This window comes from Scyliorhinus torazame, chromosome 15 (genome assembly GCF_047496885.1).
Source record: "Scyliorhinus torazame isolate Kashiwa2021f chromosome 15, sScyTor2.1, whole genome shotgun sequence".
NCBI lineage: Eukaryota > Metazoa > Chordata > Chondrichthyes > Carcharhiniformes > Scyliorhinidae > Scyliorhinus > Scyliorhinus torazame.
In genome coordinates, this window is record NC_092721.1 from 188338049 (window position 1) to 188352824 (window position 14776).

The window sequence follows — 14776 nt, forward strand, 5'->3', positions numbered from 1 at the left end:
GGAGACGACACCCCCGTCACGTGCGGGAGCGACCACCCAGCGATGAGGGGGGCAGCCAGAGGCCCCCGTCACATCCGAGCCAGGACACCACTACCCAGGACACCACTATCCAGGACACCCCTACCCGGGACACCACTACCCAGGACACCCCTACCCGGGACAGCACTACCCGGGACAGCACTACCCAGGACACCCCTACCCGGGACAGCACTACCCGGGACAGCACTACCCAGGACACCCCTACCCGGGAAGACGAAATACCGGACAGTGACTCAGAGTGGATGGGTGGAGACGAACCCCCACCCCAAAGTGCCATGGACTCAGAGTGGGACGAAGAGCACGACACAACGCCACTGCTGTCACCAACACCCTCCACCATCGCAGAAACACACACCACGGTTGGGCACTTTAGTGATGAGGCGTCTGGTACACTCACTGGTGCGCACAACACAGCCGTCCCGGTACAGCAGGTGGAGGTAGGAGCAGCAGAGGGACCGGGCTGTCGGAGGGCAGCCCAGGCCAAGCGAACATCTGCCGCCCAGATGGATCCCGGGTTCCTGCAGTTACCACACCCACACATAGATCCGATGCAACCACCGACACGGAGACGAGCGAATAGGGTGACGGGTGGCTTGCGGCGGCTGCGGTCGCAGGTGGAGGAGTCCACCCGCGTCCAGGAGCTGGGAGTGGTCCCGGTCATGCGTGCCACCCAGGCTGACACCGCACGGGTGGCGTCCGTGGTGGAGGCAATGGGTGCGACGGTGTCAGACATGGGGAACGGTTTGCGAGGCCTGGGGCCTTCCGTGCAGGCGGCGTCTGTGGCCCAGGAAATGGCTGCCCTCTCACAGGAGGCCATGAGCCAGTGCCAGCGCCAGATGGCAGAGGCGCTCAACGCGATAGCCCAGTCTCAGCAGGCCATGGCCCAGTCTCAGCAGGCCAGAGCCCAGTCTCTGCAGGCCATGGCCCAGTCTCTGCAGGCCATGGCCCAGTCTCAGCAGGCCATGGCCCAGTCTCTGAAGGCCATGGCCCAGTCTCAGCAGGCCATCGCTGAGGGCATCGGCGCCAGTGGCCATGTGCGAGCCGGCGTCGCACTGTCACAGACAGGGTTTGACAACCCCCTGGGCTCCATGGCTGCAAACCTGCAGACCCCTGTCGATACCAGCACGGGCCTCCAGGACTGGCAGCGCCAGATGTCGGGGGGGCGTTGGATTGCCAGTCCGTTCGCATCCCCCACCCATGTAGAGGCCTGGGGGCCATCGGGCACCCCGAGGGAGGAGGAGGTGGTGTGGTCCGTCCCAGCTCCCTCTGTAGGGGAGGTCCCGGTACACCGCGACACCTCGGACTCCCCCCCTTCCGTCCCAGGTGCATCGGGTGGGCAACGGCAGGACAGGCTGGCAGCTCGCCATCCCAGTCGCCCGGGCCGCAGCCTGGCCCATCTAGGCCAGGACGCCCCAGGAAACGGCCGCCAAAGGGATCCAGTGTCAGAGGGCAGGAATCACAGGAGTCCACCTCCAGTTCTGCTGTACCGTCTGGGGAACCACATAGACGTAGTCAAAGGGCCCGTAAGGCCAAACAATTAGACACTGAGTAAGTTGGCACGGGTGCAGGGCACAGATGAGTTTTAGGGGCTAGGGCATGTGCATGAACTCCTTTGGTTATTAAAGTCAATGTTACACCTACCGAAGCTGCCTTTGTGCTCTGTCCAAAGTGTGCGGGCGTGTCATGTACGTTGAGCGCAAGTGTGTGTGTGAGGGGTGGTCTTACCTCTGGCCCAGGTGAGTCTGCCCCCTTCCCCCTGGGCCGCCATCAACATCCCACGGGCAGAGGACGGGACCGTGCGCTGCAGTGTCACAGCCGCATGCAGGGATGGTCCGGGTGGATGGTGGTACTGTGGCCATGGGTCAGACATAGTCCAACGATGTAGAACCAGGAGCTCATCGCAGGGCGAGTTGTCATCATCTTCCATGGCCTGCGATAGACACGCGTCCACCCGCAACTGGGTGAGCCCGGCCCGTTGTGCCGCCGGTGGATCGGCAATTGGTGGGGGGGGGGGGGCTGGTGTGCATGCGGGTGGGGTGTGTGGGGTTGGGGAGGGGGTTGAGGGTGCTGGGTGGGTGGATGGGTGGGGGGTGTGGGTGGTCGGCTGTTGCCATGGTGTGCGGTCTGTGGCCATACTACCCGATTCCCACGCCCATCTAGTCAGTGAAGCGGGCAGCTATCAGTCTGTCCCGTGCCCGCTGGGCCAGCCGGTAACGATGGACAGCCACCCGCCTGTGTCTACCCCGTCTGCCCTGACCATTGCCCCCATCCCCCTCATCTGGGGAGGACTGTGCCTCTTCCTGCTGCTCCTCCACTCCGCCCTCCTCTGCCTGCGGCACATCGCCCCTCTGCTGGGCTATGTTGTGCAGGACGCAGCACACCACAATGATGCGGCCGACCCTATCTGACCGATACTGGAGGGCGCCCCCAGAGAGGTCCAGGCACCTGAAACGCATCTTCAGCATGCCAAAGCACCTCTCGATCACTCCCCTTGTCGCTACATGGGCATCATTGTAGCGGTTCTCCGCCTCATTGCGTGGCCTCCGTATAGGCGTCATCAGCCACGATCGCAATGGGTAGCCCCTGTCGCCCAGCAACCAGCCCCTCAGCCGGGGATGGCGTCCAAAGAACAAACAAAGAACAAAGAAATGTACAGCACAGGAACAGGCCCTTCGGCCCTCCAAGCCCATGCCGACCATACTGCCCGACTAAACTACAATCTTCTACACTTCCTGGGTCCGTATCCTTCTATTCCCATCCTATTCATATATTTGTCAAGATGCCCCTTAAATGTCCCTATCGTCCCTGCCTCCACTACCTCCTCCGGTAGTGAGTTCCAGGCACCCACTACCCTCTGCGTAAAAAACTTGCCTCGTACATCTACTCTAAACTTTGCCCCTCTCACCTTAAACCTATGCCCCCTAGTAATTGACCCCTCTACCCTGGGGAAAATCCTCTGACTATCCACTCTGTCTATGCCCCTCATAATTTTGTATACCTCTATCAGGTCGCCCCTCAACCTCCTTCGTTCCAGTGAGAACAAACCGAGTTTATTCAATCGCTCCTCATAGCTTATGCCCTCCATACCAGGCAACATTCTGGTAAATCTCTTCTGCACCCTCTCTAAAGCCTCCACATCCTTCTGGTAGTGTGGCGACCAGAATTGAACACTATACTCCAAGTGTGGCCTAACTAAGGTTCTATACAGCTGCAACATGACTTGCCAATTCTTATACTCAATGCCCCGGCCAATGAAGGCAAGCATGCCGTATGCCTTCTTGACTACATGCCCCTCGTACATGCCGGGGATGGATGACCGCGACAACACGAATGAGTCGTGTACACTGCCTGGGTGACGGGCGCAGACGTGCAGGATCATCATGCGGTGGTCGCAGACCACCTGTACGTTCATCGAATAGGTCCCCTTCCTATTAGTGAACACGGCCCTGTTATCTGCAGGTGGCCGCACGGCGACGTGCATCCCATCGATCGCGCCCTGGACCATGGGGATCCTGGCAACGGCAGAGAAGCCCACGGCCCGGGCATCTTGGCTGGCCCGGTCCACGGGGAAGCGGATGTAGCGGTGCGCCATGGCATAAAGGGCATCTGTCACTGCCCGGATGCACCGATGCACCGATGTCTGCAATATGCCGGACAGGTCCCCACTCGGTGCCATAGACATGAGCCACCCCCTCCCCAACCTCCACCCCGGCATGGACCCCCTCCCCAACCTCCACCCCAGCCCAGCACGGATCCCCCCCCAACCTCCACCCCGGCACGGACCCCCTCCCCAACTTCCACCCCGGACCCCCTCCCCAACCTCCACCCCGGACCCCCTCCCCAACCTCCACCCCAGCACGGACCCCCCCCAACCCCCAACCTCCACCCCAGCATGGACCCCCTCCCCAACATCCACCTCAGCACGGACCCCCTCCCCAACCTCCACCCCAGCACGGACCCCCTCCCGGCACTCCCCCGGAGCCCAGCCTACTCTAACCACCCCCCCCCCGCCGCACACACACACACACAAGCCGAGACACACCTCTCCTCACGCAACCAGTCTGCGGCCACGCCATTTCCTGCCCAGAACCAACCCCCCAGGCCGTCACTCACCTCCTCGCTGGTCGGCGTGAGCCTGGAGCACCGGGTCACGCCGATGAGAAGGAGGTTTGATTCACGTCGACGTGAACGGTCATCACGTCGACGGGACTTCGGCCCATCCGGAAGGGAGAATATCGGCAGGCCGAAAATCGGCTGCCTTGCGCAGACCCATGACATTCTCCGCGGCAGCGGCGCCATTAACGCCCCGCCGACTTTTCTCCCTTCGGAGACTTCGGCGGGGGCGGGATTCACGGCGGCCAACGGCCATTCTCCGACCCGGCGGGGGGTCGGAGAATGACGCCCCATGTCTTTCAGGACTTGTGGGAGGAAACCGGAGGAAACCCACGCAGACACGGGGAGAACGTGCAGACTCTGCACAGACAGTGACCCAAGCCGGGAATTGAACCCGGGACCTTGGTGCTGTGAAGCAATACTGCTAACCACTGTACTACCGTGCCGCTTGCCCCTCCAGCAAGGATGTTCTGAATAAGAGTCATACAAATTCAAAAAGCTAACACTCTTTTTCTCTCCACAGATGCTGACACACTTGCTGAGTTTTTCCAGAAGTTTCTATTTTTATTTCAGATTTCCAGCACCTGCAGTATTTTGCTTTTATTAAGGATGTCAAGTGGGATTTAGATGCTGCTGACCCAATCAGATCTGGAATGAAATCTCAGTAGCTCTACAATCTCAGCAACCCCTTTGGGAGAGACGGGCACTCCTAATGCAGATTGAGGACTGTTAGGGTGAGCCAACATGGAGATGCCTTCGCAGGCCTGCACATGACATATTGCCAAGTGACAACCTATGCAAATGGGAAAATCTCTCAGTTCCATCTATCTCAGTCGCAATTACGACCAGCTGTGCGCGTAGTCCCCTACGGCCGGCATGGAGTAGTCCACTCCAGTGGCTTCCCTGGATTGCAGCAGGAAGGCCACCTCCATTAGATTGGGGAGGTGGGGGGTGCTCCTTGCTCTACCAGAAAATTGTTGGTGAGTATTCGAAATAGCCACGAACTGGCCTTAAGTGTGCAGATTAGTTGCCCTTCCATGGCACAGGGGACCAATCCAATTCCCAGGCTGCCCCTGATAAACCACCGTCCCACTGCAGCACCCTGCTATTTTCTGAGCTTACCCTTCTCCAGCCCACCACAGGAGTGGGAAAATTCACCCCAACATTTCTGGTCAGCTTCAGAACTGATCCTTAGCCATGTGGAAACACGGACTGACAATAACTAGCGGTTTACAATGGATGAAACATGGGCAAGATGAAGCATTCTGAACACTGATTTGCACATACAAGCAGGATTATGGCAGTCCGCCAATGCAAAGATTTGTTTTGATGACTTGTGATGAAAGTTTCTTGATTCAAGCTTCAGCCTGGGGATTTTCTTCGATGGCAATTGGATGGCATTCGTCAGCTTTTGAGATTGGTATCTGACAGTTAATCCAATTCTGAGGAAGGAAAAGTTCAATTTAATATCAATGCAGTTACTTGTCATCGAATCATAAATGGAGACCGCACCAACACAGGCCATTCGACCCATCGTGTTTGTGCATGCTCTTTGAATAATATAATGGCTACAGCACAGAAGAAGGCTAGTCAGCTTGCTGTAACACTCCTGTGCCTTCTCCCCATAGCCCTGCACATTCCTCCTTTGCAATTACCTCTCTGAACTGGGTCACCACCACCATCTCAGGCAGCGCATCCCTGACCACTCTGTGCGTAATAATGCTTTTTTCTCATGTCGTCATTGTTTATTTTCACCAATTACGTTAAATCTGTGCCCTCACCTCACAATTTTGAGCATCTCTATCAAATCACTCGACCGTCTCTGAAAAGAAACGTCCTAACTTCTCCGACCTGTCCACATGACTTCATCGTTGGAACCAATCTTTTATGTGCCCTCTCTTATACCTTCACATTCTTCCTGAAGTGTAATGCCCAGGACTGGTCACAATACTCCAGTTGAAGCCACACCAATGTTTCATGCAGGTTTAGTGTACATAGCCCAGGAAAAGGAATACTTTATTCACCATTCTCTTAACCTATCCTGCCAGTTTCGGTGGTGCTATAACCCGTACAGAGGTCAGGGGGTATGGACCACTAGGTTCTCCGTGACCTCGGCAGAATATCAACTTCCCTGTTAAAGGGGGCGGGCTTTCCCTTAACAAGGGAAGCCTGACCGGTATCAAAGCCCCGGCTGTGGCGGGGGAACCCTTTGGGGAGTGGAGGGTTTAGTTGTGTATTTGATTAAACCTTTTCGGGTTTTTTCTGCGCACATTTGTTCCTTGGGGTCACTCTGTTTGGATCCAACACTGGCGATGAGTTTAAAGTGGAGCTGGCGGGGGTGACAATTTCTTCCAACTCGCCCACTTTGCACAAATCTCGGGAGGCCATTTTACCAACAGCCGGGGTGCTACAAATGGGGAAGCTCGAAACCTTCGATGCAGGTATGGATGGTTCCAATATGTGGAATGAATGCAGTATTTTTTTTTGAATGAGCGCCACTATCGGGGATGAGAACCAGACAGTTATCCTCCTCTTAGCTTGTGGAGCCGGCACTTACAGTGGAATTAAGAGCCTCACTTACCCCGACGCACCGGATACACGGTCTTTCACCACTTTGGCACCGTTAGTGGGCGAGCATTTCAACCCCAATCCGCCCATAATAGTTCGACATTTCCGTTTTCATACAGCTGCCCAAAACATAAGGTGAGTTTGTGACCGAGTTTTTGGACAGCTTGAGGAAGCTCATGGAGTTTTGTGAGTTCGGGGCATCCTTGTCAGAAGCATTGTGAGGCAGATTAGTTTGCGGAATGCATAACGCTGCAACCCAAGAGAAGCCGAACCGCGCTTGCACCTGCAGAGGGCCATCAAAATCGCCATATCCCGCGAGAGTGCAGAACAAGAGGTGCAGGAGCTGCAAGGTATGGAGGTCCTCTTCCTGGGAAGCCCAACCACAGGCCGAGTGCCACCATCCAGGACCGAAGATTCGGGCCCCCGATCCTGGGGGCATTATCGCTGATAGCTGGACCCAACGGCGGCCATTTTCCCCCAACCCGGAGGAACCAAATTGCGGGAAACCTGTGCATATGACCGTTGACACGAGGCTGAAAGGCGCCCAAGAGAAGTCCCATTCTCCCACCACGTACAATCGCCCTCCCTGGGAGCAACGTCTTATTTGGGCAAGGATATTGATGACTGCCAACAATTAAACTGCATCGTGCCAAAGATGGCACCAATCCCCAACACTCTCCATATAAACGGTCATCCAATTGAGATGGAGTTAGATACCGGGGCCTCTGTCTTGGTCACCAGTCGAAAACGTTTGACCGCATCAGCTCTGGGATCCAAACACTGATCTTGCAGGACACTGATGGCCGGTTGACCACATATACTGGGGAACCATTGGCCATTGCCGGTACTTCGGTGATTCCCGTTAAATACGGGCAGCAGTCAGCCAGTTTGCCCCTGGATGTGGTGTGGAAATGGCTCTAGCTTGCTGTGGTGAGACTGGTTGAAGCACCTCCGCCTCGACTGGCAACGGGTTTGCCGCATGCACCCGGATGGGCCGGAGGCTGTGTTAGCAACGTTTTTCTGAGGTCTTTCAGGAAGGTCTGGGCAGAATCCGGGGGTAACGGCAAAAATCTGCATCGACTAATCAGCATAGCCACGCTATTTCCATGCCCGGCTGGTCCCATACACTCTGTGGGCAAAAGTAGATGCTGAGCTTGTTCGTTTGGTGCAGCTAGGCATAATCTGCCCAGACAGTTTGAGGATTGGCCGACGCCAGTCGGGCCTGTGCTGAAACCTGAAGTCTTTGTGGTGACTACAAGTTGACCATCAACTGGGTTTCACATTTAGACAGCTACCCCACCCCATGTATGCGAAGTTCAGCAGAGGCCACACCTCCACGAAGCTTCACATGAGCCATGCTTACCTCCAGCTCGTCTTGGTCCCGGGATCAAGAAGTTTGTGACAGTGAACATGCACCGTGGGCTGCATTAGTATACCCATCTGCCTTCCGGGGTATCGGCGGCTCACGCTATATTCCAGCGTGTCATGGAGAACACACTGCAGGGATTATCAAGCGTCGCGGTCTGCCTTGACGATACACTGATCACCAGTTCAATATACCAGGAACACTTACGGAACCTCGGTGAGGTCCTCTGCTGGTTTGCGGCCACTGGCGTTCGACTGCGCAGGGAGAAGTTAATGTTTTATGGCACGGCAGCACAGTGGTTGGCACTGTTCCTTCACAGCACCTGGGTCCCAGGTTCGATTCCTGGCTTGGGTCACTGTCTGTCTGGAGTCTGCAAGTTCTCCCCGTGTCTGCGTGGGTTTCCTCCGGGTGCTCCGGTTTCTTCCCACAAGTCCTGAAAGACGTGCTGTTAGGTAATTTGGACATTCTGAATTCTCCCTCTGTGTACCTGAACAGGTGCTGGAATGTGGCGACTAGGGGCTTTTCACAGTAACTTCATTGCAGTGTTAATGTAAGCCTACTTGTGACAATAAAGATTATACTGGTGTATACCAGGTGTGGGCCAGGGTGGTAGAACCTTTCGGGGAGTGGTAAGTGGTTGTGTATTTGATGAAAACGTTTTGTTTTTGCCTCCAAATATGTTAACTATTACGGCAAGGTCATCCAAACCTTGCGACCATGTTGGCCCCCTTGCAGCTCATTTTGAAGAAGAAACAAGAGTGGGCGTGCAGGAAACCGTAAGAAACAGCTTTTCTGCAGGTCAAGAGGCAGCGGTGATAGCTTTCCAGTTTGACCCTCATCGCCAGTTTTATAAGACCACGAAGGAGTTCACACCGAGAAATTCAAAGAACCTTTGTTTATTTACAATAACTATAATATGCATCGCACTGTAGATCCCAACTGGGTCTGCCTTCCTGGTGCCTAACTGGCCGGCTTTATATACCATATATATACATGATTTAGAGGTCCCCGCCCTCTTCTGTAAGGTTCATGGGGAAGTTAATTGTTCCCACCCCATATGATACTCAGGAGTTATAAGACCAGGTAAGTTAGTTAAATAGGATTTACCCTGAACAAATCAATGCTGCCTTTCCTTAATTAGCCCGTATTTGCCCAAATGACTATTAATTTTGATCCGAATAATCATTTCTGGAAGCTCCCCCCCCCCACCCCCTCCCCTCCCACGCCACTGAGGTTAAACTGACTGGTCAGACTATTAACTTTCCCACTCGCTGTGTTTCCCCTTAGCCCCCATAATTTTATTCCTTCATTTAGCCTAAACTGAATGACATTATTGAATGTGCATTCAGCATCTTTTTCAGGCTGTATATCTGAGATCATCACAACTGGTGCAAAAGAAATGTTTCTTCACGTTGGCTCTGCCAATTACCTTAAATCTGTGCCCTCTACTTCTGCCAGTGGAAACTGTTTCTCCTTATTCACTCTCCCAAAACATTTCACGATTTTAAGCATCCCTATTAAATCCCCACTTAATATTTGCTGCTCTAAGAAGAACAATCAAAGCTTCTCCAGTCTTTCTACAGAACTGAAGATCCGCATCCCTGGGACTATTCAAGTCAATGCTTTCTGGGCCTTCTCTGAAGTCGTTACTGAAGTGTTGGGTACTCTGATACACAGACCAACCAACACGGTTGCGAATGGTACAACGCAGTTTTATTTCAATGAACTATTAACATATTAACCTCTGGTATTCAGCACATGGTGAACCTCTGAGTGGCTGGCAATGAGGTCTGTGCCCTGAGCCCTCTCCTGCTCGAGTGCCCAGGAGGTGTCGTGTTCCCTGCTTTGTACTGTGTATGCTCTTGTCTGTGATTGGCTGTATAGTTTTGTGTGTTGATTGGTCCGTTGGTCTGTCCATCATTATGTGTGTATGTATGTGCTGTGATGTTCACCTGAATATCATGACAGTTACCTCCTTCATAAAATTCTGTGTCAAGAATTGAACACATTACTTCAACTGAGGCCTAATCTATGTTTACGCATAGATCTTTTTCATCACAAATGTTTTCAATTACGATTCCCATTTTTAATCATCCTCTCATGGGAAATGAGCATCCCTGACAAGGCCAGTGTTTGTTGCCCATTCCTAATTGCCCATGAGAAGGTGTTTCTTGAACATTACAGTCCGTGTTGTAAGTACAGCCACAGTGAATTGAGTAGGGATTTCCACGTTTTTAACACAGCGATCGTGAAGGTACAGCAATATAGTTCCAATTCAGGATGGTGTGTGTGGCTTGGAGTGCAACTTGCAGATGATGATGTTCCCATTTGTCTTCTGCCCTTGTCCTTCAAGCTGGTAGAGGTATGGGTTTGGAAGGTGCTGTCATAGGGGGCTTGGCATGTTGTTGCAGTGTACCTTATACATGGAATACGCTGTAGACACTTGGCTTTGGTAGTGCAGGAATGAATTTCTGAGGTGGTGGATGGGTTGCCAATCAAAGAGGCAGTTTTGTCCTGAATGGTGTCAAGATTCCTGGGTGTTATTGGAAATGCCTCATCCAGGCAATTGTAGACAATTCCATAACACTCCTGACTTGTGCCTTGTAGATGTTGGAAAAGCTTTGGGGAGTGAGGAGGTGAGTTACCCACTGCAGAATTCCCAGCCTCTGATGTGCTCTCATAACCACAGTATTTATATTGCTGATCTGATTCAGTTTCTAGTCAGTGGTAACCCCCAGGATATTGATGGTTGATGGGGGATTCAGCAACGTTAATGCCATTGAGCATTAAGAGATGGTTAGATTCTGTCCTGTTGAAGATTGTCATTGCCTGGCACTTTGGTGGCATGGATATTACTTGCCACTTATCAGCCCAGGTCCGAATGTTGCCCAAGTGTTGCTGCTTGTGGACACAGACTACTGAAGTATCTGAGGAGTGACAAATGGTGCTGTACATTGCGCTGTCACCCATGAGCAGCCCCACTTCTGACTTTGAGATGGAGGGAGGCAGCTGAAGATGATTGGATCTCGAACATTGCCCCAGGGAACTCCTGTCGCGATGGCTGAAGGCTGTGAGAGTTGGCCTCAACCAATGATGAACAACTTCCTTTCAGTGGAGAGATTTTCTCCTGATTCCCGGTGACTGCAGCTTTGTTGAAGCTCCTTGATTCCAAACTCCCAAGTACTGCCTTGATGTCAAGGGCAGTCACCAGCACCTCACCTGTTGAATTCACTCTTTTTTGTCCATGTTTGGACCAATACTGAAATGAGGTCAGGAGCTGTGTGGCCCTCCTGCTTCCTTCTTATTACCAGATTGTAATCTGGCTGGGGTACAACTGCCAGAGGGGCATGTTATCGAGAAAATGTTTCACAGTGCTTCCCAGAAGTGCACCCAGACAATAATGGACACTGAATCAAAGAAGATGTTATTATTATGAGATGAAGTAAAAGATTTGATAAAGGGATAGCTTTTAACAAGCATTTTAAAGGAGGAGGAACCTAAGAGGCTCTGAGAGAGAATGCCAAAATTTATGGGCCTGGAAGAACCAACAGTTGTTTTGAGGAGGAAGATGCAGTGATCATGGTAGATCGGATAGGGAGGTGGACAGTGTCTGAGGAGAGTGAACCATTCATTGTATCAGCTAGAATGAGTGTCAGGAGAGAAAACTGAGTGGGAATAAATTCAGGACAGAGCAAAGTGGATCTCATGAGATTGGAGATGGCATGAGGGGAGATAAGGGAGACACTTGTGAAAGATTAAACTGGTGATCAAAGTTAATCAACCTGAAATTTTCCTTTCTCTCTCTCTCTCTCTCTCTCTACCTCATGAATTTTTCCAGCATTCTGTTTTCATTCAGAATAGATTTTCCACCCAATTCATGTGTTTTGTTTTGGTATTCAGTATCTAATAAAATAGATGTTGCCACAGTCCCTGAGACTGCTCTCCTCTTCGAGAGCCGGTGATTTAGCCTGAGGGTCACCATACCTCAGGCGAGGGGCAAGGCTGAGAAGGCGGGGCCTTCATGAATAACCTCAGCTGGTATGGAAATTGATCCCACGCTGTTGGCTTTGCTCCGCAGTACTAACCAGCTGTCCAGCGAACTGAGCCACTGACCCCCAACTACTTGGCTTGAACTGCTGACATTGCATACAATTTTGGTGCAAGTGATATCCTTGTTCATCAGAAACCAATAAAAGACTTCTCCATAGAGAAGCGTAATATGGTTTGAGTGACCTCTTATCCAATGTGGTCTAATTACTCAACTTTCCTTGGTTAACAGTGCACCCTAACAGCTGATTAATAGAATGTAAACTGGACAGGGTCTATGACCAGTGGCTGACCCGCTGTGCCAGATTACTACCCATACAGCAAAGACAAACATTTACCCCAATGACTCTGCTTCCCCAGTTGTGATTTGTTGAACTTGAGCAATAAAATGTTTGAATTCTGAGGCTCTCTGAGACTTGGAGCATCAGGCAGGATCAGTATTCATTTTCAGCTGAAACAAAGTGTTTCTACATCATCTCCCACTTCCAGGCAATAGCACTCAAAATTGAAACGTATTAATGGTTTTTGACATGCCTGAAAAGGAGTCTTCTATTCCATGGAAAACACACAATGCTACATAAGATACAAACAATCAGGTAATGAATGCCTGAATTTCTGACCGTGGAGCATTTGGCATTTGATTACTTTCTGCCTACCTGAAAGTCACCATTGTATTCCTCAAACAACGCTTTAAACTTCTTTTGAGGATCAGGGATTGGTTCGCATACTGTTTCCAACACTTTGCACCTAAACAATGTTAAACACATTAATTAAACCCAATTAACTTGACATTAGTTTGCATATAAATACAGAAGAGCATTTGGGATAGATCGTGGCATTGTGTGATAGTGGAGAGCGTGTGATATCAGGTCATCAGCCTGGTGAAGATCTCTCCTCATTACTATTTCCATTGAAGTCAATGGGAAAGTTGTAAAATAAGGTGCCAACCCATTATCACCCATTGAAAATGAAATGAAATGAAAATCGCTTATTGTCACAAGTAGGCTTCAAATGAAGTTACTGTGAAAAGCCCCTAGTCGCCACATTCCGGCGCCTGTTTGGGGAGGCTGGTACAGGAATCGAACCGTGCTGCTGGCCTGCCTTGGTCTGCTTTAAAAGCCAGCGATTTAGCCCAAAATCTACCCTTTGGAGAGTTAAAATAAATCTTAAATGCAAGTTAATATGATTCACACACCACCCCAGTGGGAAGTATTGCTTCACCATTGTGACCTCCACAGTATTCTTTTAAACAAGCAGAATGGTCTCCATATGGCGGCTTAGTTCAGAATCTTTGCAGTGTTCTATGATTGGTCTCAGTGACACTGGTTAGGAAACGTAATGCCAGCCAGGATTGTCACAATTGAAAGCAAGGCAATGATCCCCTCTGAAAATTTCCCGTGTCACTGCTGAACAGAGTAGGACAATTTACATTGAAACAGAACGGTCAGTCACAACAAACTGATTGAAGCCAGATAGGTCATTATAGAGGGATAGGAAGAACGCCTCATATGGCTAAGCCAATGGAAGACAGAAAAAAGCAAATGGAAGACAGTTTAGGAATATGATAACCAACCAACAGTTGATCTTGCAACCAACTAACCAATCACATATTGAACAGACTGTGCATGAGTTCTTTTTACAAATTGTATTCTGTACCTAAACCCAAGTACCGCACAGGAGTACGAAAGAAAGAAGACAGAAGGTACATGTTAAAGAGAAGTGTGTTGGCTAACCTGATCTTGGTCAAAGATCCCTCCCATACAACCTATACTCATAAATTCATCACTGACCAGTGACTGTCTGATTTTACGGGCAATTTGGACTAGCTTAGTGGTAAAAACTGGGTGGCATTGACAAGTTGGGCCAAAGGGCCTGTTTTTATGCTATAAGCTTCCATGATTCTAATTTTGATTTGTATACTTATCAACAGGAAGAGTCCAGTGAACCAACCAGGAAGATTTTGTTTAAAGATCACTTCTAAGAGACATTCAGTCACCCCAGATTAAGCACCGATGGGTAACTATCTGACTTAATGTTTAACTGTGTACTTATCAACTAAGCAGGAAGATCTCAGTCAAAGATAATTCATAAAGAATCTACAGTCATCTCTGATTCACCACCTGAGGAGCAGCAGTCTGATTTAATTGAAATGGTTTTGTTTAAATTTCCCAGTAAATGTGTTGGATATAATGTGTGTTTGTGCCAATCATAATTCTTGGTCTCCAAAACATAAAGGTGACATTATCCACAAATAATTCTGACCATCTTAAGAAACGAGTAGTAAGACCAAAATGTGCGAGAGAGATACAGGGAGTAAAATAATGAAAGAGAAAAAGTGAGAAAAAGAGTCTGCAGTTATATTTCCAACTGTGATTTACCAGGAGATTGGTGAGCACCATCCACCCGAACCTTTATGCCCACAGACAACAAGCACACGATTCCAGTTAAACTGCTTCTCAGAGGATTCTACCAGTCTCACATCAAAGCTGCGGCAAGAGATTGGGAGAGACCATGCAGAGTTTCAGGAGTCTTGATTTGTAACAAGGCACCGCAGGGAGCTGAAGCCATTTGGAGCTGAACCCTGATGCCAGTCAGTGCCATCAGGACAGGAGCCGGGAGAAACCTGATATTAATTATAACTCA

The 14776-nt window shown here is 50.7% G+C and overlaps 1 protein-coding gene across 8 annotated transcripts in view; it reads right to left on the reverse strand.

The window, feature by feature from the left end:
* Window positions 1–4691: 4691 nt before the first annotated feature.
* Window positions 4692–14776, reverse strand: part of LOC140392069 (interleukin-5 receptor subunit alpha-like) — a 204791-nt gene continuing 194706 nt past the window's right edge. For all 8 annotated transcript variants that reach the window (XM_072477297.1, XM_072477298.1, XM_072477292.1 and 5 more), the window contains 2 exons: window positions 12790–12880; window positions 4692–5594 (listed from right to left, as the gene is read on the reverse strand). In XM_072477297.1, the coding sequence (XP_072333398.1) occupies window positions 5508–5594; window positions 12790–12880 (178 nt within the window). In that variant the 3' untranslated portion in view covers window positions 4692–5507. The remainder of the gene's footprint in view (window positions 5595–12789; window positions 12881–14776) is intronic.